General features: G+C 36.6%; 3 protein-coding genes across 7 annotated transcripts; all 3 read left to right on the top strand.

Moving 5' to 3' along the window:
- The first annotated feature begins 4 nt into the window (after positions 1 to 4).
- On the top strand, positions 5 to 7,286 carry LOC110834939 (haloacid dehalogenase-like hydrolase domain-containing 5). Of its 4 annotated transcripts, none has more exons than XM_087354280.1 (7): positions 5 to 407; positions 1,349 to 1,555; positions 3,839 to 4,057; positions 4,159 to 4,370; positions 4,759 to 4,947; positions 5,248 to 5,425; positions 5,844 to 7,286. In XM_087354280.1, the coding sequence occupies exons 1-7, from the start codon at positions 399 to 401 to the stop codon at positions 5,997 to 5,999; spliced, it is 1,170 nt and encodes a 389-aa protein (XP_087210406.1). In that variant the 5' UTR covers positions 5 to 398; the 3' UTR covers positions 6,000 to 7,286. The 4 variants fall into 4 exon arrangements, with proteins under 4 accessions (XP_087210406.1, XP_087210404.1, XP_021930304.1 ...); XM_087354278.1 differs by lacking the exon at positions 5 to 407 and adding an exon at positions 587 to 832; XM_022074612.2 differs by lacking the exon at positions 5 to 407 and adding an exon at positions 588 to 832 and having other exon boundaries at positions 3,854 to 4,057.
- A 434-nt stretch (positions 7,287 to 7,720) lies between these two features.
- On the top strand, positions 7,721 to 14,943 carry LOC110834940 (V-type proton ATPase subunit S1). 2 transcript variants are annotated; one of them, XM_022074615.2, is made up of 8 exons: positions 7,721 to 8,155; positions 8,673 to 8,793; positions 9,239 to 9,527; positions 10,218 to 10,303; positions 10,499 to 10,641; positions 11,380 to 11,454; positions 11,626 to 11,815; positions 12,618 to 14,943. In XM_022074615.2, exons 1-8 carry the CDS (start codon positions 8,040 to 8,042, stop codon positions 12,822 to 12,824), a joined length of 1,227 nt encoding a protein of 408 aa, XP_021930307.1. In that variant the 5' UTR covers positions 7,721 to 8,039; the 3' UTR covers positions 12,825 to 14,943. The 2 variants fall into 2 exon arrangements, with proteins under 2 accessions (XP_021930307.1, XP_021930308.1); XM_022074616.2 differs by having other exon boundaries at positions 7,725 to 8,155; positions 10,502 to 10,641.
- A 481-nt stretch (positions 14,944 to 15,424) lies between these two features.
- Positions 15,425 to 25,906, top strand: Rpn1 (regulatory particle non-ATPase 1). Its single transcript, XM_022074604.2, has 16 exons — positions 15,425 to 15,652; positions 15,795 to 15,851; positions 17,003 to 17,289; positions 17,476 to 17,700; positions 17,928 to 18,086; positions 18,702 to 18,846; positions 19,159 to 19,366; positions 19,603 to 19,709; positions 21,005 to 21,131; positions 21,829 to 22,080; positions 22,763 to 22,935; positions 23,041 to 23,196; positions 23,408 to 23,592; positions 23,869 to 24,074; positions 24,518 to 24,636; positions 24,895 to 25,906. Exons 1-16 carry the CDS (start codon positions 15,578 to 15,580, stop codon positions 25,075 to 25,077), a joined length of 2,664 nt encoding a protein of 887 aa, XP_021930296.1. The 5' UTR covers positions 15,425 to 15,577; the 3' UTR covers positions 25,078 to 25,906.
- The last annotated feature ends 249 nt before the right edge of the window (positions 25,907 to 26,155 follow it).

The following is a 26,155-nucleotide window of genomic DNA, read 5'->3' as shown; positions in this document are numbered from 1 at the left end:
AACTTCCGCTGAACCATCCTCTAATTTATAATTCGTATTGACCGGCACCAGTTACAAAAAGATATTTGATTGGGTTTGGTTAGTCATGCGCATAGTTTCGTACCACATTTAATGAATTTCCGTCCATCCCTTGTGCAGTTATTGTATATGTGTGGGAGGATAAGACGTGTGAAGAGAAAGGTTTGGTGAAATTGGGTTAGGGATGGGCATGCGAAAAGTATCTTGGTTAATATGATAAACATCGTCACACATCTCGAGTTCTGGCTTCCAACATCTTGTTACCGAGAGTTGGAAGTTCGGATGTGTGAGGTTGTTCAAGTCTCCTATGGCATTACGTACATACAAAATTTCAAGATAATCTTGGTCCATATTATTTTGTATGAAGTACGAACAAACGGATGCAAGAGGTAAATGCTTGGTTAATTTGGGTTCGGTTTTCTAGTAAATGAACATTCTGTTGTAACTCTTATGGAAGTATATATTTACATTGTACAGTTTGTGTAACCGTTAAAGCGACAGGATTCTGCCTTATGTAACCATCTTCCACATACCAACAGTACTTATGTAGATAAAATCGTAAGTATCTGCTGAATGACGTGGTGGTAATTTATGCAAATTGATATTTTATGTTGGCATGATATCAGACATGGATTAAACCAATTAGTCGATCTCTGACACAGAAGATATATGTCTGCAATATGGCGACAGGAAAGGAAAGATCATGGCTGCTTTGGCGAGTAATGTACGTCAGCAGTTAGAAAGGAAATCCACAGTGATTAAGTTTTATGTTGAAGTGCTGAGAAATTGGACACGACATTACTGTGGCTATAAGGTTGTGCAAGTAAATTTACACTAATTTCTGAATATGTATTGAACACAAGGGCAAATATTTGTTTGAAATAAGTAGGAGACAGGAAGACAAAAAGAATCTTAACTGCATTATAGCAGGCAACCACAATTTAGTAATGGATGCTTGTATGGACTTCAGTGTTAGTTTAATTTAATTACATTTAATTTAGCGAACAAGCTTTATTTGTATACCAGACTAGTGGAAATATAATGCTTATATCATAACTGAATAAGAGGCTTTTTGCATGTCTGTAAGTAGCTGATATAACCTGTTAACATTGACATGTAATAAACTGTGTATCCCATACCCTTGTGGTTAGCTAGCATTTGATTTGTCATTTTATTTTAAACTTAAAAAGTTTTAATTTTTGAAGATATTAATTAACTTCTCATTTACATTAAAATTTGTGGTTGGTGTAGCATCATTATTAGCAGTGGCTATATGAGTGATTGAAGTAACTTCTAGTTTGTTTCTAGACAACCGCATGCTTCTTTCCAGGATGGAAAACCAGCTTTTGGACTATTATTTGATATAGATGGTGTGATTGTGCGTGGAAAGAAAGTATTGCCTTCAGCATTAGAATCATTCAAAAGGCTAGTTGACTCTGAGGGAAGGTTCCGAATCCCGACAGTGTTTGTGACCAATGCTGGAAATGCCTTGAGGCATGAGAAAGCGGAACAGCTGTCTTGTTGGCTGGAAATTGAGGTAGGCCATATACATTTTACAGCATTTGTTTTCCACATCAGTATTATGCATCTAATATAAACTATATTTACTATGTTTGTTCTTTTACTTTTACATACATCATTACCGCAAGTTCTTTTAGTTATTTCCTGCTGGTTAATCAGTACTTTTACAGCTTTGAATCAACTTCTGAGGTTAATCAATATCAAGTGAAATATAGCAGGGTAACTGGTCAATGAATTGGGAATGATATGGTAGGAAGCTTCTTGCAGTCGAACCTCGGTCAGGAGAATGGATGTGTAACTGGGATTATAATATGACTTAACAGGGTCATGACAAAATAATATTTTGTGCGAATGTTTGGAAAATGTATCAGTTGACTGCTAAAAGTCTGTATTCCACTGATGTGATATCATGTAGCCAAACCAGATTTGGATCAGTGGATTTCACCATTTTCTTTCCACATGGCACCCTGAACACATATTCTATATTCTGTGGAACCCCTGTCACATTTCCTGTCATTCCAAAACAATTTCAACTCAGAAAACCTCAGATTCTACATATTGCACCTTACTTCAAGCGTCTTGAGTTAGGCCTACTTCAAGCTGCATGGTGTTATCCTAAGTTAACACATGTTACCTAAGCTGACGTCAAGGTACCCAACTTCCTTCAGCTTGTTCCCTTGTTTGACCTCAAGGTATCTGAACTTCTCTCAAATTAGCCCAGGTCACCTGGAATTATCCCAGGTAACTAAAACATACCTCATCACGCATGAAAATATATTGTAAATAACCCCAAGTCAACTGTATGGAATAAAATATAGCAAATGAAACATTTCAATATGAGTGGAAGTTAATTCATCAGAAAAATATATAAGTTAGGAAGCATCTGGAGTGTCAGTAAAGTTGAGAAACCATTTGAAACTTCTCAACTCTCTCCATTCTTTCAGAAGTTTGGCCCCACTTGAGTGATCCCTCAAACACAAATACATCGCTAGACATCACGACAACTGACGAACCAGTGTAGATAGGTATGTGAAATTTGGTATGATGATATATTATAAGCATACCTTCAGACGAAATGTATCATAACTGCAATTAGAGCATCAATTAAAGCAACCGTACGTTGAAGACTACCTTCGTCTGTGGTTTGCTTACATTGAAAAAGTAAGAAATTTTGTCACTTTTGGTGACTGAACAATGATGTGAATTCATTGTCTCGTGAACATGGCATCACATATATAGATATGTTATGTGCAGGGCAAATGAAAAAGTATGTAAAAATATATATTGTAGAGTTCGAATAATATAATTTTAGTAGATAAACAAAATACACTTAAAGTAGGAAGGATTAGTTATCTGCGTAGGATGAAAGTTTGAAAGGCAATTTGAGCCAGCCCCATTCTTTCCATCCAATTCCTCGTTTTCCTCACACTAAAACCATATCCTAAGCCTGGGCCATATAGCATGTCATACATTTTCGTAACAGAGTTTGATACTAAACAATTTTAATTAATGAAGTTCTGTAAGATGCACAATGTTTAGACACTTCAAATCAGAACACTTATGCCCTTAAACATTCCACAGATAAATTTTAAATGTCCTATACACAAGTTCTCGTCAGATCAGGATTCCTTTTTTTATTTCCCATAACCTCCAAAACCCTTTTACCAATAATGTATCAGTGCAGATTTTTACTGCATCTTTTACATATTAGGTTACAAATATATTTTGTGCTGTGAATTTGAGATTATGAATGAGATTTTTAAACGATTTCTGTTTATATGAGGATATGCTGCAAAGTAATGCCTTGATTTTTTCTTTAAAAAACAATCCCATGTAGTAGTGTACAGTAAACTGCACTCATTAAATTAGATTTTCCTGCACATTTGCATGAAATTTTATGGTTATGTCGCTGTAGGTCTCTGAATTACAGCCATGAAAATGATGCATTGTAAGATGACAATGTCAGTGCAGAATAAATTGTTTACCGTGATTAAGTTTTTTTCTGCAGAAAATGTTGCACAAATTGACATTTGTAGGCAGATGAAAGTTGTTTATGGGGATGATTGTGTACACATTGGTATTGTTCAGCCGACAACAGTTGGCATACATGTGTAGCACTTCACAATCCATGATCACTGCGTCTGCTTGACAATAAATTTTTAACTTACTATGCATCCCATGTGGCATATGCAGCATTCTGACTTCACCATGTGTGTGTGTATATTTGTGTGGGTGGGGGGCACCATCTTCATCCACAAGTCCATGACATTGTTCAATTTTTGCAGCTTACAGCTTATAGTTCTGGATATTACAGGTAAATGAGGAGCAGGTGGTGATGGCACATTCACCCCTGAGAATGTTTCAGCAGTACCATAATAAACATGTACTGATATCAGGTCAAGGTCCTATTGTCGAAATAGCCAAGAACCTCGGCTTTAAGAAGATCGTAACGATTGACCAGATGAGAAATGCATTTCCGTTGTTAGATGCAGTAGACCACAAACGAAGGATATCAGTGGTGAGTTCCCGTACAATTAAAGTAGTGAAGTCCTTGTTGAGTAATTGGTGTGTTTTCGTTTTGTGGATAGAAGTGGGGTTGTATGTTGTTTTTTTTTTTAGCCTTGCACGTTTGAGCAGTACTTTCCCAGGATTGAAGCAATTGTTTTGTTTGGAGAACCAGTAAGGTGGGAAACATCGCTACAGTTGCTTATAGACACGCTCATGACAGATGGAATGCTGGCTCACCCTGTGTCACATTTGGTGTATCCGCACATTCCTCTTCTGGCTTGCAACATGGATCTTCAGTGGATGGCAGAGGCTTGGATGCCAAGGTAAAATAGTTTAACCCATCTGATTTATCCCAGTTGTAATTAAAGCTATTTGGCGAGAATGTAGTGCCCTAATCCACCATGTGACTGCCTTGAAAGATAAATTTATTAAATTTAAATAAATTAAATGTAAACCAATTAGAATCTTCTCGGGCAATCAGCCGCGTCGACTGGTTACTGTAGTAAACCAACCAGGATTTGAACCCTGATGATGGGGACAGATTTGGTTCCCGGAAATGTTGGTTTACTACGGCAACCAGTTGCCCAAGAAGATTTTATTGATTGTACTCGCCGCGAAAGTCTCAAATCTGAATTAAATGTACTTTTTCAGATTTTTTCTACTTTCCCTTGATGGTAAATGAATTCCAGTAATATTTTATTTCCATTTTAGGTTTGGCCATGGAGCTTTCCTGCTATGCCTTGAAAACCTGTACAAGAAGGTAACAGGCCATAACTTAATATACACTGCTCTGGTTGGAAAGCCAAGTGAAATAACGTATCATCATGCTCATCATATGGTTGTTGCTCAGGCCAAAAATATTGGAATTGACCACTGTGTGAAAAGGCTATATGCCATTGGGTGGGTATTGTTTCTTTAATTTTCAAGAAATAAGAATAGAGTTACGACATAAGTCATGGGACAAGTATAAAATTTTTCTTCTTGGTTATTATTGATGAGATATCTACTATAATTTCATGTAACATAATTACTGTTGACAAAGCCACCTACCAGCACCATATCATCACACATCATGATTACATTTCCATTGTGCTCAGAGATTTGCTACTACATAACCTCAATGTTTGATGCCATATCATAAAATGACCAAAGGAACAACCTACAATGCGTGTTATAATGAAAGTTGACTGATTTTTACAGAGATAACATATATACAGATGTGTTTGGTGCAAACTTATATGACTGTTACTTGTCAAGGAGAAATATTCAAGGAAGCAAAAGAATTGTAAATAAAGAAAGGAACATCGAAGAGCTACTTGGGTCAGATAGCTCAGAGTGGGATCATGTTGCAGAATCTTGCTCAAGTATTTTAGTTCAGGTGAGTGTTGTATCTTTTATTTCATTTTAACAAGGATTTTCTGAAGCTTGTGGCAATGATATTTAATTGGTATGTTTTCGGCACTGCTATCTGCTTCAAAGTGCACATCGTTCATTCGGAGCATCCGTTGTAAGCATCAGAGGCACACCTCGTCTGTTTGCATTCCTTTGTTATCTTACGTGACATATATCTAAAAGTAAACATCAGATGACTGTTCTTTAACATTTCCTGCTATTTGTACAGTGAATTTCACTGTGGAAGGCGAGTATTTTTTTTCCCTATATACATTTAAATGTTGTGCTTGTGTTTTTTTTTTGTGCTGATGAACTGTCCGTATCTTTATATCGTTATTTTATTTGTGTTTCCAAAAGATGTATGAGTTCGCTCATTTACCATTCTTTGCTGTGTTTGTCTACAGACCGGAGTGTATTCAGAGGGTGTTCAGAGCGGAATGCTTGATCACTCGCCACGTGACTTCTTACCTGTCGAAGAGAAGTTGAGAGCACCAAAATTTACTGTAGAAAATGTTTCCAATGCAATAGATTTAATTTTCCATAAAGAAGGCTTCCATTGATAAATGCTCACACGTAGGTACCGCCTGTTACCATGTGACAGGCCCGAAAATTACGCCATTGAAAGTATGTTGGATTTATTTTTTGCGTAGACTGAATAAAATAATGTAAATTTTAGTCATAATTAAAAGTTTACAGAATTATTTATGGACACTGAATTAAGGTCTGTGTTCTGTCCCAACTCTGAACTGTTGTGAAAACTTCTTTTGTACAACATTACACTTAAACACTTCAAGTGAATCAGTATTATGAAGCAATTTATTGATGCCAAGTACACAGGCAACTAATGTGTGTTAAGAGAGATATTTAATGGCACGTGACTTGAAAAGTATTGATTGGGTATACGTTTTTGTGCTAAGTCGCACACAAGTATGAGGACTTCTATGTTTCTGCAGCACATGTCTTAAGTTGCCGCTCTAGCTTCAGTCGCAAATAGTGGAAAGTGACCCAAGATAACCCAAGACGATAATAATTACAGTTATACAAGCAACATTTTGTACAAGACAAGTAAATACTTTTCATCAAAATACATATCAGTAATTTAATTTCTGTGGATATGTTCCAAATTTGAAATTAAGGAAACATATTTTTGTCATATTTCATAAAAAAATTACAAGGGACGAAGTTAGTTAAGCATGCTCAGATTTCACTCACAAAATAAGTACGAAAATGTCTATTGTGCAGGATTTATACGTATTATCTTAAGTCATAATTATTTATTATAACATGTACTACATTCTTTTACTTTAAAATGGAACAGGCCTCTAGGCCTATGCCCTTTGGTTAATGATTTTGATGTTACATTATGAAATGCCATACTTACGTAGTATCTCTCTTATAATATGTAATTGTCTGAACTGTATTAGTTTTTATTTATACCTTACGTATTTAATTAATTAGATACTAGAACATCATTATATCTGTGATTTCATGGAATAGTCGAGGGGTTTATGAGATTCCTTGAGTATGATGAGAATGAATTGTATAAGCAAGAAGTTTGGAACCGTGCTGATGCACCAAAGTCTGTGAACGTGATGATTAAGTAGCAGTAGAATATAAACTATTTACAGGAATTAAGGCAGTATTTTTCATACTTTGGGAAATACCTGTTATGATTTCTGTGTGAGATTAGAACTTGTATCACAAAATGAGGGAAGAATATATTGGTAACTGGTGCAAGTTTTTCTTGGAGTGGGTTTTCTTCTACAGGCAGTTCATAACAAGATGCAATATGTAATGTTGTCCAGAAAAGGTTAGGATGTAATGAATATACAAAGATACAGTCATAATATTGTTTATTAAACACATGATACTCTTTCTTGAAACTACCAGACTGAAAGTCCTTCATCCTCTGCCTTCCTTAGTCTATCATTCTCCCATCTTCGTCTCCCCAGTGGGGTCTCTTCCCTTCAGGCTTCCCAACCAGTACCCTGGTGCACCTGTCTTACTCCATCCATGCGCTCCACATGCCCCACCCATCTCATTCTTATTGACTTCATAAGTATCAGATGAGAAGTGAATATTAAATTGAAAGTGGCTATGGCATTCCCTACAGTATTCCAGTCATTTACCTAGACGTACTGAGTATGATAACGTTATTGTTATCAGTGTAGAAGTGTTCGAAGTAATAAGAATACTAGACGTCATTATATATTATGCTGCCATCTATAAATGGTTACACGAACTATACATACTAAGATTTGCTCTAAATGTGAGGTTCTCACGATGGCAAATATGAAGATGGTACTTGTTTGGGTTTTTATGCCGTGTGGTACAAATTTACCGACGTTTCAGAGTTGTTTGTTTACTCATCGCCTTGATGATAGAGGCTACAAGCACTTCTAAAATATAGGTAGCAAAAGTTGGTAGTATTAACCGATGACTATTCGTATGGCACATTCGAAGAAGTCAGGGTTTTTTTTATTATTGTTTATAGATGATTTCATAGATAACTGACCTAGTAATATTACTTGGGTGTCCATGGTTCTCATCTTTGCTAACTAAGGTTTGGCTTATCTATCTCGTGACGGTTCTCCGATAAGATGGCGGAAAGTGGATATTGTCTATCAGCTCTTCTTTCGATATGTTTTTTAATGAATATCATTTGCAGTGCATATTCAACAGAATTTGTTCCTGTGTTTATGTGGGAATCATTAAGGTAAGATTCCATTACATCCGAGTGATGTATGTAGGTATTCATATATGACTGCCTTGAAATATCAGGAGACTCGCTTGCTCAATCGATATAACAGTTTTAGATTAGATTGTAATTTTATTAAGTATTACATTTTAATGAGATTTGCATCCCACTATGGTGGGGGAAGGAGGAGCCCAGTTCTAGTTTAGTGACGAACGCCTCTGAATGAATGAATGTAACAAAATCTTTTCTGCTCCACCTTAAACATCTAAACTGATCTAACCTATAGATCCCTAATTGAATTTGTTCCTGCCTCTTATGAACATCAGCGTTAGTTGCTATGGAAGTTTCAGATCATACATCTGAAAATAAAATGTTGTGCATATTGAATGTTATTACATCCTTTGATTTTTCTGGGATGCAGAACTGAAAAAACAAACTTATGAAGTGTGTTCTCAAAAGCATTCTCTGTTGCTTCTGAATGTATAAAATTCGTTAAAATGTCAGATTTTCATACCAATAATTAAACATGTTTCAGTAAGTCACATCCAATAAAGGAAGTTCCTGCATTAGCTACAGTAAGTGCTGATGATTTCAAGCATATTTTGATGGAAAAACTTGAAAGGAAACCAGTAGTTGTCATCTTTGCTGAAGAAAATGTAAGTTTATACAATTTGCAGAATACAGATAACTGTTTACATCAAATAGTTCTTTAAATGAAATTTCACTGTGATGCAATTTTATCTGTGACCCAAATTATGGATTTGGTCATCCAAACTTGAGTTATAAATATATTTACTAAATAAAAGTATGAAGATTTCTGTCTTCTGGGTTGTTGCTCCATATAGTATGGTAGGTGTTTACCAACATTTCAGAGGTCATACTGCCTCCGTCATCGGGCGATGAATCACAGCCTTACGTCTCATTTTATGTAAATCTGGAATGAATATAAGTTGGAGCTCATGATGAAATGAAACATTTATCCTTATTTCAACAATTATTATTCCTTAATATCTTAGTTACATGTCTGAATTCTTGTGTGTTCTATGGAAAAAATGTATTGGTAGGTTTCGTACTAATCCTATTTTTTTCTATATATTGTAGCTCAGTGTGGAGGACTTTACTTGGCAAAATGAAGCAGGACAAAGTGCATTCCCTAACTTGGAGAACATAAGCGCTGTAGCCGATGGACTGACGTATTTGCCGTTTGTTCACGCTCCCCTTCGTGCATTCCATCATCACCTGCCGCTGCACCAACAGGATTGGCATCACTTGAAACTCGGGCGCAGTGGCTTCAGCAAGGATGCTGTGGCGTTGAACGAGACCTTGTTTTTCGTACATCTTGATGATGCTACTGGTGATGAAGATAGACTAGATCTTCTTAAACGACATGGTAAACTTTATTGTGCTGCCTTCAGTTTTTGTTAGTCAGTGAATTCAGTTTCTTTTTTTCCATTTTTACATGTATGATTTCCTTGCAATCAACACACAGCTGCATTAACTCCTTTTATCATTTCTTGAATTAGTATTTTGTAAACAGAACACATTAAGTGTTCATTTATATGGAAGTTCCTTATCAAAATGTTTTCATGTAGTTTTAGTTTCTACAAGGAATATGATATCACCATTATTTGACTAAAGATTACTTTATGTATTCAGTCATAGGGGAATCATCTCAAAGAAATAGATTATGCAGGTGTTAGATGGATCAGAATATGGTTCAGTCACAGCTTGTTACGAACGATAATGAACCTTTGGCCAACATAAAAGGTGGAGGTACAGCATTTAGCTGTATGATGTAAAATAAAAATGTATAGAAAATTTTTCTTTGCAATATTGCTTGGAAGAGACATCTTAAAAAACCTATATGTAAATGAGTGGATAATATTAAAATAGATTTTAAAGAAGTAGTGTTTGTGTGAAATGAAATATGTTGGTCCAATATCAGGTTAACTTCATGAAATTTCTTGTATGGGTGAATAACTCTTATGTACTCGAGAGAGACTGCTCACTCGTTACTTAAATGTATTTTTCAAGTTTTTATTTAATTTTAATTACAACAGATGAAAACTGTGTTCTACAGATGCTGTCATTTCCCAGATGTTCAGTATGCTTGCAGAACACCACAGAGATGTATTAGCAGTGTACACTGCTCATCACTCATCTTGGGTACGGAACAGTTGCCATATTTGTCTATGTAATTACTTACATTTCTTATTCTTGAAGTAAATACTAGAAATCGCTAATTAAGTGTAAATTGAATTTCACTATTGAAATAATGTCATGTGTATGTCGTCAGGATTGTCGTCATGATGTGGTACAGTCTTAGTTATTGTGGTCACATGCGTGCTGTCTGTGTTCCAGCAGTCTGACGACGAGACGCTGACTAGGAGAGTACGCAACTTGCTTGCGACTGACCTTGCGTTAGGGGACAGAAGTGGATATGGGAATAATGACACCCTCCTCTATGCGCCAACCATGATCTTAACCGTAGAACAAGAGGAAAGGTATTCTCGTTTTGTCACATAATCTTCAGCTGCTCTGTGGAGTAATGTCTAAAGAAAACTGCTTGTGTTCAACCATGACTTGACATTCGGAGGCAGTTAAGTATTCTGATTGGTGGGGCTTGAGTACCTCAGTGATCCCAAGAGCTATGCTGGCGGTATCATAGTTACTGGTAGGGCCTCCCTAGCCGGATTGATCGAGGGGGAGAGGTCAGACTAAGACAGGTACCCTGGTCCTCCAGGTTGGGGGTTGGTCGCAAGGCTAACAACCTTGCACCGTAAAAAAGGAAGATGTTTTGAAACCTCTATCGAAGCCTCGGACAGACGGACCTAACAGAGGACCGAATGGAAGAGGAGAATTGAGGAGGCCATGGACCGAATACGGACCGGAGAGCCATAGAAGAAGTGTTCTGATGGTTAAACTTGGACTGTGGAATGTTTTCACGTATCTGTTTTAATAGTATAGAAGGCGTGGACGACTGCCACACTTTTGGCAGAAACTTGGTAGCTACAATATAGCGATTGGGCACTGAAAGGGTTAAATAAATATATTAAACTGTTGTTTTGACATTTAGTAATGAATTTATTGCGCATAGTGACAGCATCTTCTTTGTGATTTACTACACAGCTGTGGTTTGTTGATGTTCGCGTTTTATTTAGCTTAGAATTCCAGATTTTCTCATTTACTTTCAAAATTCTGTATTAAAGTTCATAATTATTTGTTGTTTATTTACATTCCAGTATTACTCTTGCAAATGGAACCGTAGAAGGGAATGAAGATCTCGTCATTAGTTTTCCCGATAATATTACTGTGACGTGAGTATTTTATCAGAACTCAAGTGGCTAGTTTTATTATTATCAATACAGTGTCATATTCCGTGTTGTTGGTATTTGTGGAATTTATTCATTATGTTATGCGTTTGGTTTCAAATTGTTCAACGAGGTAACATATAACATGCTTGCAATTGTTTATGTCAATGTTTACAGATTCTCATTTGAAAACACGGACAGCCCAGGTTATTGGAGTTTGCGTAGCGTAATTGTTACAGTAGATGATAAAACATACGCCATCGATGATGTGAAGGTTGGAGCACCTTTAGAGTTTTCATACCATTGTAGTCAAGGAGTAATTTTGGATGGCAGAAACATGACACTTAACATTAATAGTGGCTTCCAGGTATTGTAAATATTTATTATAAGAATATGTAGCTCTGAAATAATGTATCATTCTGCATGTGGAAAAATAGTTACTTCTTAATATCTACCTAATATTAAGTGAACAATTAATAAAAATTACTGGATACTGGGAACGACCCGTCCTTCAAGTGCCTGAGCACTGCGGGTCCCAACTTTTCGTTGGCTTGATCTATAGACATTCGGTACGACTCCATGGATGAGGGATCGGCCCGTCACAAGGCCTCTACCTGTACACAGGACAGCACAACACAGGATAACGCCGACTAACATCATGGCTTGAGTGGAATTCGAACCCACGGTCCCAGCGACCAAGCGGCACAAGGCCCATGCCTCAGACCACGCGGCCACTGCAGACCTCTAATAAAAATTACAAATAAATTAATTAAAGAACATGGGCTGGAACGAATGTACTACATGATGGAACCTAAAGGATTTTTGAAATTGCCTGGAGGAGTTTTGTGCAGATTTTGGAAATTGGGTGTTTTATTATGCTCCTCAATATCTGAGACAACACACAGCAACGTAAGATAACACTAATGGAGTTAAATTTTAGAAATTGTATATGGTTTATGAGTTAGATATATGTTTTTGCTTGGTGTGAGTCTTTCAGCCCTATATTTCTGAAAATACGGACATCTTAATCATCATTACCTATATTTTGAACAACTATGGATATTTGGGAAAGGAACTTGGTAATTGTTATCTGATGGAAGATACAAAGTATCGTTGCCTTCTACACCATATGTCTGATGCATGTCCTGATGATGTGGTTTCATTTACAGATACAGCCGTATGCTGATGGAAGAAGATTTGGAGCTGCTTACGATTGTGTTTATTTTTTTACTGTTCCGATATGGTCGGGGATATTTGTGTGTGTAATTTTTTCCATAATTATGATTTTTGGTCTTGGCATGATAATGGATATAAAATCCATGGATAGTTTTGATGATCCAAAAGGGAAGACTATTACAATCACTGCTTCAGAATAAACATTCAACTTCGTGATTTTGCTGTTGGGCATAAAATGACAAATAACATATTGGGACACCAAAATAGGAAACGTACCATATTTACCTGAATATGAGGTAGTTTTTGGTGTTTCGAAAGTGTTGAAATTTAGGGTTTACATTGTAATTTAGCTGCATGGAGCAACAATTTTAGTACACGTCCAAACTCATTGAAAGCCACGCAGTTCATAACATTCCATAAGTGTATACATTTCATTTATTCTTTTACAAATAACTTGGAGAATATTCCTTTTGTTGGATACTTCCATGTCTGTAGCGCTGTTAACAGTATAGCTGTTCAGATTGTAGTCTTCTGCGTTGTGACTGTGTAGTCTCATCATTTTAGAGGAACATTGACAACCATCTGCAATATTACACGATGTCACAACCGAGAAATCACAGTCTGAATATTTGCAACCGTGAAAACTTCATATCTCTCATAAAATATTTGTACAGAATATATGGATTTATTTGTATTGATTGATTTCAGGTAAATATGGTAATTCACTGCAGTTATGGTAGCTATTAAATTACAATTAATATAGTTAAAGAATGAATATAAGACCATTTTTATTATACTAGTCACTCATTTTGAGCTCAATGAGCCAAAATACAGTATTAAAATTTGCCCATAGTGAAAATATGTGTGAAGCTGTTGGTCATAAAATGCAATATGTACAGCATAAAGAAGCTTTATGTAGATAACTGAATAGTAGGTACTCATTTCTTGAAATAACTTGCCAGACGTATAGTTTTGTCACGTTCAGTTATATTTGACTATATCCAGTAAAACTATGCCCTTGTTTTCAAGAAAACAAAAGATTTAATTTATGGGCAGTGCCATATATCGGGAAAGAATTAAGTCGTCTCTCGGTACTAGTCGCTATAGTAATTATAAGGTAGGAAGTCACTTGGCAACTCATGTTGGCCGTGGTACTTGCACACAAAAAATAATTATGTATTATTCATGTTAAATGTATTAACTGATACCTCTTGTGTATATAATATTGTACCTGATTGTGGTAGATTTTGCCTTTGTTATTCTTGAAGGACATTTAATATTGCAAGTTTTGGGGTGATGGTAATGCTCTCTGCGGCTGATGGCTTTTGTTTCTGCATCAATTCATCAAGAAAACTTAATGCTGGACCCCAAGTAAAATCTGGGGAGAGTAAATAACTTTGGATTTGTGTCAGAATTGTGTTTTAATATTTTGAAATGTGTTTTTCTACAAACTGAAAAATTATTTTCAGGAAAATAACATTTTTGTTTTACTGAAATAATTGAGAAGTTCACCTCCCCACAATTTTTCTTTCTTCAAATTGTGTATACTGAATTACATTTCCTGTAGGGAAGGTCTATTCATCATACTTAATTATACTTAAAGAAATACTTTGTAGTCTATCAAGGACTTGTAATATGTTGCTATGTTTATGTTCTTTGCAACATACTGTTGGTATTTCTTATGTTGATGTCAGTAATGTGCATACAGGAGGAAAGTGTCTCCAATAGGAGAATGGAAATTTAACTAAACTGTGCATAACATTATCATTAATCATGATAAATTTTAAAATTAATGCTGTACTGAATGTTTATCAAAGAATGCTAAATTCCATTTATGCAACTTCTTTTTTATGTCTATCTAAGTCACCTTGTAAGTCAGTATTTGTGCTCTTATGTAAAGTGGTCATTAAAACTTTGATCTAATCTAGGATATAAGTGGTCTGACAATTTTTTGAAAATTGGGTTGATTCGTGTGCTTATATTTGTAGTAAAATTATGGTAGCAAACATTCACTATTTTTTTTCTTCTTTTAATTTCTGAACACTTTCTGCAAAATACAGTACTGTAACATTATGAAGCTGATAATGAAGGTCTGTGAATGGATGAATGAATGAAATAGCAGGTTTGTAATTAACAGTGAGTGATAGTTTCCTGTGTCACATTGGTGCAGGGAGATAGGGTATTGTATGCTTTATAATATTAAGTCATATAAAGGAATAAGTTGGCACAAATGTATGTTGATGGAAAGTGATAAAGATGACTACATGAGCGTGTAAATATTATCCATGAATTAAATGTTGAATTGTAGTGTTTTAAAAAGTGCAAGTGGCAAATGTGTCAACCTTTACAGCCACTATCGAGTTTCTTTAGGTATATACATACAGTAAAGCAGGGAAGAGGATTGCCTGAGGAGAATCAGGTTGTAATGTGCATTAACAGAGGATCATGGCTGATGGATGGATAGTGCAAGAAGTTCGAACGAATGAGTTTCGAATGCTGACGTAATGGCGTGACACATACCGATTTTTATTAATTTCCGTCCATTCTCTAATTATTACAATTGTACGGGCGAATATCAGTTAACGTTCGTACTCTCAAATGCCAAAATTAAAACGAAACAACGTGTAGGTTGGTGGATCATATACACGGGGTTTTATGAAACGATAGTCTAGCCTTTGGCATCTTTATTTGACCTCGTGTAGGTTGAATGTTAATTGCATACAAGTCAGGTCTACTTCTGTCCTTTATTCATTAATTTATGAACATAACTTTGTAAGAAGAAGAGGAAGAGGTCTTGAATGTCTTTGGTCTGTTTCTTACACTCTTAGCGGTGGTTTTATCATCTGTGTTGGTCGATGATCATAAGAGTGACAAGCAGGTTAAATTGGTGTTATTTTAAGTATATTGTGGTTGGAATATCATTTTGTGATTATTGATACACATTGTTCTCAATATGTCAGGAAGTAAGAAAGATAAAACAATTATTCCAAATGCCACAAAGAAGAATGAAGAAGAAAATGCGGAACTGGTAAGAATAACTTTAAATGTTTGCAGTTCCCCGAAACCAATTTAAAGGCAGCTTTAAAATAAAAAATCGAGTTCTTATTTATATTATTATCGTTAAGAAAATGATTATTCGAATCTATAAGTTCACTTACGTTTATTTTCAGTCTGAAGAAGATAAACAACTTCAAGAAGAGCTAAACATGTTGGTTGAAAGGCTGCAGGTAGGCATATTATTATTTTTGGTAACAAATTTCTGCTACAGTACATCACTACGGGCGAAGTTGTGTATAGGTTTAGAATGTGGTTTGGTGCATTATGAGTTAACATAACCACAATCAGGAATTTAAATTAATTCCGCATGTTAACTTCCAGCTTTTGTTCACCAGGAGGGGTTTGTGTTTTACGATAGAAGGAAATTATATTTCGAACACGTAAGGGTAGACAGTATATAAAGGGAGCAGAGAGAGAGAAATGAAAAATACACGAAACAGACCCATTGATTCTCAAAGAGTAGGACTGTGATTAAATTTAGCATTTGTATTGGCCTTGTTAATTACTGTATTTGTCTTTTTTCTAAACCTCTGTCAAGTGGTTTATGAAATAGAGTATGTTAAAAAATTCTCTCCTCCAGGTAAAAAAGTGTGTTCAAAATTTACATTTTAATCCTTTGATAATGCACTTTGATAAACATTCTAGAGTTCACTTTAAAGGTTATAAAATGTTCTTTCTATCCATATATAAATATACATTACAGTTTTAAGTGGTTAAATATTATGAAGTTTGGAAATTAACTGCAGAAAAATGGAATGTTGGATTTGTTTGGAACGTTTCATAAATGTCAGCCACATACCCCTTTGAAAGCATGCAAAAAATAAATCTGAAACCACAAGATCTTCGGAAACTATAATTAATTTTGTAAAGAAATTGCACTTTTTTCTTAGTTTTTTTTATTACACAGCATTATACATTAACACAACTGAGCAGTGGCCTGGACCCACAGTCACTCACATGGGGTCAGAGGTGGTCCTGAAACACTGGTGATTTTTAACCAGTTGACATGCTTATAGCCAGAGAATAAATAAAGAAATGGAACAAAGTAAAATAACCTAAGGAAACCAAATTTGGAAAGAAATACTACATAGTTGTGTGGTCCAAAATCTGTCCTAGTGACAATGTGCAATGTTGGCTTTCCCAAATTCAATTTTTTTACTCAATTTATTACTGAATGCAGGTGGATTGGAGGAGGACAACAGCATTTGTGGTGGCTGCAATAGTATAGAAAGGAAATTACTTGTGTACCCATGCACACGGCCATGAGGACATGTAAGGGTGTGGAGGTAATGGTTTTATTCATATACATGAGTGTTTGCAGGAAAATGATGAGAAACTCTACTTGCCAGCACTTGAGAGCCTAAGGAGCCAAATCCGCGCCTCTACAACTTCAATGACTAGCGTGCCCAAGCCATTAAAGTTTATGAGATCTCATTATGATACGATGAAGCAGATATATTCGAAGATACAAGATCCAAAAACGAATGAGTTTTGTGCTGATGTTATATCTGTGCTGGCCATGACCATGAGCGACAGTCGTGACTGTCTTAAGTATAGACTGCGAGGGTCACAATGTGAAATTGGAAACTGGGGTCATGAATATGTTAGGTAAGATTGATTTCTGCTTGGTTGATTTAATACGTCATAAGTGCATGTAGATCGGACGGTAATATTTATGAAAGTTGTTTGTGTCGCTTGGTGAAGGATCGGTATCTATATTCACCTGTGTTTCGGAGTTGGTGCTGTCACTTGTTTATTTATGTGGAATTGTGTCTTAATTCTGATTATTTATAGACACCTAGCAGGAGAGATTGCAGGTGAATGGGCAGACATGAGTGGGGATGACGAAGAATTACGAGTAAAGTTAGTGGGGCTGGCTCGTCAGATTGTTCCATACCATATGGCACATAACGCTGAAGCAGAGGCTTGTGACCTGCTTATGGAGATAGAACGTTTGGATTTGTTGGAGCAGTATGTAGATGAGAGTGCATATCCAAGACTGTGCTTGTACCTTACAAGGTAATGATTTTTATTTATCGAGGTTTGAAAAGTTTCCAATGAATTACTCTAATGTCTTGCTTTGATTTTCATGTTTTTTTATATACATTTTAGGGCTAGGACCAGAAATCTCTTTCATGTCTCAGGCTTCTGAGATAAGAGGTCAAATGTGTCGGAGTAAAATTGGCATTATGCGATTTTTTATTCCATTCTTTAGATATTTCTATTTAATTTCTTTTTTATTTCAGCTGTGTACCGTACGTGCCAGATCCTGAGAATACGACGTTACTCCAAGCTTCACTTCGCCTTTTCAAACGTTTTAATCAGTATCCTCAGGCGTTAAGAGTTGCAATGCAACTGAATGATATACATTTAATTGAAGAGATATTCACGTCATGTAATGACTTGTAAGTACTTCATACTTTCACGTATCTGCTAATATTTAATTATGTCATTACAGTGTAAATAAAATATTTAAACGAGTTGGCTTGTAATTATGGAAACCATTCAGTTTATGTTAATAATATTTTTATGTATTATATCTGCTGTCGCTTTGTTTATTGATGCCAAATATGTTAATGAAGAACAGTGTCTGGAGGAAGATAAATGTTACAGTATTATTTTTTTAGTTGGCTGAGTGCGAGGTAAGTGCAGAATTTTGGAATTTATCCCTGGCAAATCTTGTTTGTTTCCTGTGATGGTCGCTTTATATTTTTGTTTTCCCGTTTAGTGTAATGAGTCATGGATCCACTTTCAAAATTTTTGAGGTGTGGTTGCTCAGTTTGACTATGTTAGGATTTAAGTACGTCATTAATTCTTAAATCATTTATTTTTGATGTCTTATTATGACACCATTGTTAATGAACAATAGCAAGGTTAGCAGATTAGAAATTTAAATACTTGTGTTTGTGCTTGACTCTGCAAGGTCAAGGAAGCGTTTAGCAGATTGATGGGTAACCAAAAGGATCATAGTGTTATCTGAAGTTGTACGTTTTGTGTATTTGTGTGTTTTACTGTTGCAGGTCAGTGCAGAAGCAGTTGGCTTTTATGTTGGGCAGACAACAGATCTTTCTTGAGTTGAATGAGAATATGGTTGAATATGATGATCTTGTTGAAATTATGTCAAATGCCCATTTAAACAACCATTTCTTGAATCTTGCTCGTGAGGTTAGTGATATCTTTATGTTCATCCATTGGAATGTGGTTTGTTTTCGCACCATACTGCTGAGATCATTTGTGTTAATGGTTCCAGTTGTGATTATGTTTCTGGTTTGAATGATATTATTCTTACTTTATACTATTTAAGTACAATTATCTCTGAAAAGATTGTGATTCCATTTTAAACTATAGGAATTTATAAACAGAATTCAATTTTGGAATTTCACTCTTATGTTTCAAGTTTTAGCCGTACAGTTAAAGCCAATTAAATGAGATTTCACGACATACGTAAACATTTATGGAAAAAAATTATCTTTTTAGCTGGATATTATGGAACCGAAAACCCCGGAAGACGTATACAAATCACATCTGGAGAATTCACGACCTGCGTTTGGAGGTGGTCAGGTTGATTCTGCTCGCCAAAACCTTGCGGCCAGCTTCGTGAATGGCTTTGTGAACGCTGCATTTGGTCATGACAAATTGTTGATGGAAGACGGAAATAAATGGCTTTATAAAAATAAGGAACATGGTAATAATTGCATAACGAGCTCATTTCTTTTCCTACATTTAACCACCTGGTTGTGTAATTACATTATTATTTGTACAGGCGTTTTATATTTAATGTTCCTGTTCCACTTACACGATATAAGAGAAATTATATTAATTGTTTAACTAGTGAGTACTTACTAGCTCACTGTCATCTTTGCTGTGTAGAATTCGTATCTCGTAAGATGATTTTTAATTTTATAATAAATTTGCTTTAAGGAATGCTGAGTGCTACAGCATCTTTGGGCCTGGTCTTGCTATGGGATGTTGATGGAGGTTTGACTCCCATTGATAAATACCTTTATTCAGCTGAAGATTATATTAAGGTTAGTTTTGAATTTATGGTGAGACTTTAGTGTAATTAATACCAACATTTTTTGAGATTTTATTATATAAAGAGATTTGAAGTATTATTACAGTGCAATGTGTACTGAATGTCTGTCCAGGGGACAAGATTTTTTGTGCTTGAAATTGAGATAAACTGTAAGTGTGGTTGTGGGAAAGTGGTGTTTAAAATGACTGTTCAACTTCGTAAAAACCTTTAAAGCCCAGTATGGCTGCATGTCCCATCTACTTTAATAAACAGTAAATTCATATTTTGCTCACAGAGTGTATGCATGGATTCTTTGTTATTCTCGTAGTAAACGGCGATCATTTCCTTTCACAGCGTGAACCATCTGATCTTTTTTAAGTGCTGTATTTTGTTTATAATTTAAGCACTGGCATTTGAAAAAGATACAAATGATTCACTGGAATTCATATATTTTGATGATTAGTGGTAATGATTTATAAATCCTTTGAAAGGGTTACAAAGTTCAAATATTTGGGAACAACAATAACAAATCAAAATGATACTTGTGAGGAAGTTAGGAGGAGACTAAATTCCGGAAATGCTTTTGTCTTCCCGTCTGATTTCTAAGAACCTGAAAATTAAAGTATACAAAACAATAATCTTGCCTGTTGTTTTGTATGGGTGTGAAACATGGTCTCTCACTCAGAGGGAGGAACACAGATTGCAGGTGTTTGAGAATCGGGTGTTGAGGAGGATATTTGGGCCTAAGAGGGAAGACGATGGGGTGTGGAGAAAACTGCATAATGACGAGCTTAAAAATCTGTACTGCTCCCCCAGTATTGTGAGGGTGATTAAGTCGAGAAGAATGAGATGGGCGGGACATGTAGCGCGCATGGATGGGACAAGAGGTGTGCACCGGGTATTGGTGGGGAAGCCTGAGGGGAAGAGACCGCTGGGGAGACCTAGACGTAGATGGGAGGATAATCTCAGGCGGGATCTATGGGAGATAGGCGTTGAAGGAGACTGGATTTTGTTGGCCCAGGACAGGGTCCGGTGGAGGGCTTTGGTTAATTCGGTGATGAACCTTCGGGTTCGGTAAGCCATCTAGTGAGTGAGTTAGTTAGTGGTAATGATTTTGTTGCGTGATCCACCGTTTAATTTAAATGAAATTAAGAAAGATTAAGTGGGAAGGGGCTGTGTTCAGTGAAAATCATTGTCTTTTGTGTGTAACTTGTCACATAATTTGTGTTGTGACTTTGATGTAATGTGTATGGAACAATCTTGCAATCTTGTATGTGAAAGTCTGTAACAGAAGATTATCGTTTGCAGTCGGGGGCTCTTCTGGCTTGTGGTATCGTAAACTGTGGAGTGAGAAACGAGTGTGACCCTGCTCTTGCGTTGCTGTCGGACTATGTTTTGCATAGTAGCAATGTGATGCGCATCGGTGCCATTGTGGGTTAGTAGATTGTGAGATTTATATTTTTTAATTCTGCTGTCTGTACTTGATATGAGAATTTAGACCTGTGGTATCATCATGTGTATGTGCACAAGCGTGTTTTTTGTGTTCATGCGTGGTCCCTCTTGAACCACTTAACTGATTTTCACAAACCTTGGGTTGAATATTATGCCACAGAAAGCATTGCACCAAAATAACTGTAATTCATTAGCGTTGATTAATAATACCAGCATGGTCGTGCAAACTTGTGCGATAAGAGTGATTCTGCAGTTATTTGTGTTAATGGTTATTGAACGATGTGAATCTGTTCATAAGGTCTTACTTTTATACAGTAATATTACTGCACAATAACCGTTGCAGCTAGGCTTATAAAAATTGTGAGATATGGGGTTCTTATTACTGTGAGGATGGGGATCTTTTCTGGGTTTTGGTACCATGTAGATTCATCAGTAGATGCTAATGTTCTTGAGAAACATTGACATCTGCCGTTGAGTCTAATCAGTGCCAAAACATAGAACATAATCTTCATTTGTTTAAGTCCTTTGTGCTATAAGCTATAAACATGGTGAGAATGTGAAACTTCGATGTTACGTATGACAATTTTTATGAGTAATACTACTACTGAGACTCTAGAAGGAAGTCCCGTTGATGTCGGCGACGACGATGTTCTGAGTTGTTTTGTAATGTGTTCTTACAGGTCTTGGTTTGGCTTATGCTGGGTCAAATCGAGAGGCTGTTTTGAGTCTTCTGACCCCAGTATTCAGTGATCCGAAGTCCAGTATGGAAGTAGTTGGCATGGCCGGCTTGGCATGTGGCATGATTGCTGTCGGATCATGTAATCCTGATGTCACTGCCACCATCGTACAGACCCTGATGGAGAAATCTGAGTCCGATCTTCATGATACATATGCTAGGTTCTTGCCTTTGGGTTTGGGGCTATGCCATCTGGGTGAGTTATAGAACAGAGACACATCTGAAAAATTTTCTTCATCATTCTTATGAGTGATGAGTTTTTTTAAAAACATTTTTATGTCTGATGAACATGACAAAGTTGTATTACGTTCTGTGTTTTTAAAATACTGTCCTAATAGACTTATTCCCTCCCCTTCCCCCAATGTACTGTATGCTCACAGCAAGAGAGGGAGGAGCCTGATTGGTGGGTTAAAATACCATAAAGAATGAAATGAATGCACTGTGATTTGCTTTGTTTAGATGTTCTTGAATTTGCAAAGACTGCTGAGAAGTTTTAATGAACAAATTATGAGAGACCGTCTTTAACTTATGCCTGAGTTTTTATTCTAAATTGAAATTTAAGCCATAGAAGACTCATCAGCAAGATCTTCTCATACTAGAATTTTGAGAGTAGGGATGTACACTCCTGTACTATTAGGCTTCTGGACCGTGACCTGAAGCTGTACATAATCATGTAAATATTATGTGCGTCTCGGTAATTTACATTTTAATAGCATGATAAAGAAATGTTTTTATTGACTTTTATTATAAGTGTATTTCATTACTGTACTTAGATTATAATTGCAGTTGACAGGGGTTTGTGTAACTACGATTTTATGGTATCGTGTAAAAGAATAATTACCGAGAAGAACCCCCACTCATTCTTCATTCTTCTGCAGGGAGACAAGAAGCTGTAGAGGCTATTATTGCGGCCCTTGAAGTCATACCGGAACCATTCAGGTCCATGTCAGTGACGCTAGTTGAGGTGTGTGCGTATGCAGGAACTGGAAACGTTCTGAAGATTCAGAACTTGCTGCACATTTGCAGTGAGCATTACGAACCAGCTGAGAAGGTCAGTGTAATAGTACATTTATATACTTCTGCTCTATGTATCGCTGTGCACTGTCTCTCTGCGTTCACTGCAGTGACTTATAACAGTTGCTTTTGTTCCGTGTAGGAAGACAAGAAGGACGATAAGAAAGAGAAGAAAGAGGAAAAGAAGGAAGACAAAGACCTTTCATCACGACAAGCCATTGCAGTACTGGGCATCGCTCTTATTGCAATGGGTGAAGAAATAGGTTCTGAAATGGCGTTTAGAACTTTTGGTCATTTGGTAAGCACTCCACGCGAGAGTTAAGTAAATGCTTGTTACGTGCGGAGCGCGGTAGGCAAGTGATGTGTAACCTCCTGTTCGTGAGTGGAGAATATTGATCTTAGTTCGAAGATATTTATCATTATTTGTCATAACTATTTTATAACTACCCTCTGTAATGTGCCTACCTAGTTCTGCATTATGTCCATCTGATGGAATGGTATCTTTTCAGTTACGGTACTGTGAACCAGTTATAAGGAGATCTGTACCTCTTGCACTGGGCCTAATTTCTGTGTCCAACCCAAAACTGAGTATTTTGGACACACTGAGCAAGTTCTCGCATGACAGCGACTCTGAAGTTGCTCATAACGCCATCTTTGCGATGGGTCTTGTAGGAGCAGGAACCAACAATGCGAGGTAACTTATTGTTTTCTGAAGGTGAAATGTGTTTCATATTTTGAAATGTCAGATTCCATTCATCACGTTTTTCCATAATTTACCGTTGAATTGTTATGTGATGATTGTAGAAATGTGATTTAAAAGTGGAACTGGACATTTTATGTTTTTATTATGATTTAACCAGTATGTGATTGGAGACCTACTGCGAACTTGCAACTGCACACACAAAATATGGAAGTTATTTTTATTGTGTCAAGGGCAGCGAGGTGGATTTTGTAATTTTATCTTTTGCAGGCTGGCTGCTATGCTTCGTCAGCTGGCACAGTTTCACGCAAAGGATCCTAATAATCTTTTTATGGTGAGAATAGCGCAGGGACTTACCCATCTTGGCAAGGGTACCCTCACGCTGTGTCCGTATCACAGTGATCGTCAGCTTCTGAGCCCAGTCGCTCTGGCAGGTCTGCTGTCGACTCTTGTCGGATTCCTGGATGTGAAGAACAGTAAGTATATTACCGTAACTTAGAGACAGTATGAGTGCAATAAGTGCAAGTGGTGTTAAGTTGTTTATTTATACTGACATTTAATGGAACTTCAAATAATGAGGATGGCTTCAGTGTTTTTTGTCTGTAAAACAACTGTTTAGCAACTGCATAAGTTATAAGCCATTGATAGCAGGACGATAAGTGCTCCTAGATGTTAAGAGTAAGTTCAAGCTTCTACAAGGCATTGTTTGGTTCCATCATATTGAAAATGTTTTAAATGGGATTAGTGGTTCTAATGTTTTATCACCAGCCGCTGAACAAGCAGGCTCGTATTGAACCTCCATTGTGTATGAACTATGGCAAGTGTGTTCTTGACAGGGCGGAAAGTGTCGTTGTGGTATATTGTATTCACTACGGCTCTAGGAGCTGCACTAACACGAATATGCTGATTGGTTTTGCAGTAATCTTGGGGCGGTCACATTACTTACTCTTCACGCTTGCTGCCGCCATGCAACCTCGAATGTTGGTGACGTTTGACGAGGAGTTGAATCCTCTGGCCGTTCCTGTGAGAGTGGGTTTGGTGAGTTTCAGAAAACCAAGTCTTGTTGAACGGATTTCAAGTTGCTCTTAAAGTTTATTTGTTTGTGTTAAGAGTTTAGAGGTGACATATTTGAGTATTTTATGTTTACAGCTGCAATGAGCATTAAAGAAAGGAAAACTAACATTTTTCATATGAACAGTACATCATTGTTAGATTGTTCACCTGCCAGGTTAGAGGGGAAGGTGAACTCTAGAAATACAGCCTCAGTTTGCTAAACTTAAATCAACTTTTTTCTAGGCTGTCGATGTTGTCGGACAAGCTGGAAAACCGAAGACAATCACAGGTTTTCAGACCCACACAACTCCAGTTCTGCTCGCATTTGGTGAAAGGGCAGAGTTAGCAACTGAAGAGTATGTGCCTCTCACCCCCATCATGGAAGGGTTTGTTATTCTGAGGAAGAACCCAGATTTCAACCCTTAGAAACATAATATTCTGCTTGTTGATTCAACTCTGATGAGGAGAGAGAAAGCCATAAAACAATTTTAAAAAACAAAATCTGGGAGAACAGTTCATTTGTTGTGTATTTATTACACTTCTCGCTTAATTAACCCTTTGTGCTCATTCCATTTAAACACTAGTGTGTGGCACTGAAATATACGCACGTTTCTTTACAGAAATTCCAGGATCTTGGTAATTTCAAATTTATGTCACTGTGAAACTTATACATCATATTACCAAGATATTATTTTGTTTGTAGTTCAACCCTAAATTTCGTATTTCATGATCCCCCCTTCTTTGGGGCTAAGTTGAGGCACAGCACAATGGATGGAAGTATTACGTGATTACTGCAGCCTGATGCAACTCAACACGGGCTCAGGCATAATGCGACGTGATGATATAGTCTCGGCATGGGTCCCTCCACCCACCGCTGGTGTGTATCGAGATTATATCTGTAGTTGTATTGACATTAGTTGCGTTCAGTGCTTTGGCCATTATTACTTCTGATTGTATGTCATTCTGCATTAAGAGGCGCAAAGGGTTAAGCAAGTAATTGATTGTCATTTGCATTTTACAGAAACTTGGGAGTGATCCATTTCAGATTGTTTTCGTTTCCTCTGTCATATTTGTCGTGAGTTGTAAATTATTCTGACTGTAGTGGGTACAAGTGGAGCTCAGTGAGCAGTGACAGACTGAATCAGTGATGGCCATCTTTTATTTGCCTTGTGTTACTAATATAACGTAGTGTACAGTGCCAATTGTGTGAAGTTGTAACGCACAGTGGCATAATAAAGTTGACTATCTTTCCTTACCATGAAGTTTGAATAATATCCATCATTGATGAAAACAGCTTTATAGATATCCGTGCAACAATTAAAATACTTTTTCGTCTTGTACTTGCGTTATGAATAATAAAATGTGGATGATTTTGTACTCGGTCATGTTGGGTGAGTAGTTTATAGGCAAGTATACGTTTCGTGCCTAACCAGTATTATGTAAAATATGGCGTAAAGTACTCGGTAACACATCTTTTGATATTGAAATCTTTAGTCCTTGATTT

This window comes from Zootermopsis nevadensis, unplaced genomic scaffold (genome assembly GCF_977971745.1).
Source record: "Zootermopsis nevadensis isolate Lab colony 2312 unplaced genomic scaffold, Znev_1.0 Znev_ptg000023l, whole genome shotgun sequence".
Lineage (NCBI taxonomy): Eukaryota > Metazoa > Arthropoda > Insecta > Blattodea > Termopsidae > Zootermopsis > Zootermopsis nevadensis.
Note: the sequence above shows the minus strand (reverse complement) of the source record. Positions and strands in the feature narration are given on the sequence as shown.

Bases quoted from the DNA above. Each gene is read 5' to 3' on its own strand.
- LOC110834939 (XM_087354278.1), top strand. From the start codon at position 722: ATGGCTGCTTTGGCGAGTAATGTACGTCAGCAGTTAGAAAGGAAATCC. The intron at 4,371-4,758 runs GTAAAATAGTTT...TTTCCATTTTAG, and splicing joins GCAGAGGCTTGGATGCCAAG to GTTTGGCCATGGAGCTTTCC. The intron at 5,426-5,843 runs GTGAGTGTTGTA...GTTTGTCTACAG, and splicing joins GCTCAAGTATTTTAGTTCAG to ACCGGAGTGTATTCAGAGGG.
- Rpn1 (XM_022074604.2), top strand. From the start codon at position 15,578: ATGTCAGGAAGTAAGAAAGATAAAACAATTATTCCAAATGCCACAAAG. The intron at 15,653-15,794 runs GTAAGAATAACT...GTTTATTTTCAG, and splicing joins AAGAAGAAAATGCGGAACTG to TCTGAAGAAGATAAACAACT. The intron at 24,637-24,894 runs GTGAGTTTCAGA...ACTTTTTTCTAG, and splicing joins TTCCTGTGAGAGTGGGTTTG to GCTGTCGATGTTGTCGGACA.
- LOC110834940 (XM_022074615.2), top strand. From the start codon at position 8,040: ATGGCGGAAAGTGGATATTGTCTATCAGCTCTTCTTTCGATATGTTTT. The intron at 8,156-8,672 runs GTAAGATTCCAT...AACATGTTTCAG, and splicing joins TTTATGTGGGAATCATTAAG to TAAGTCACATCCAATAAAGG. The intron at 9,528-10,217 runs GTAAACTTTATT...TGTGTTCTACAG, and splicing joins AGATCTTCTTAAACGACATG to ATGCTGTCATTTCCCAGATG.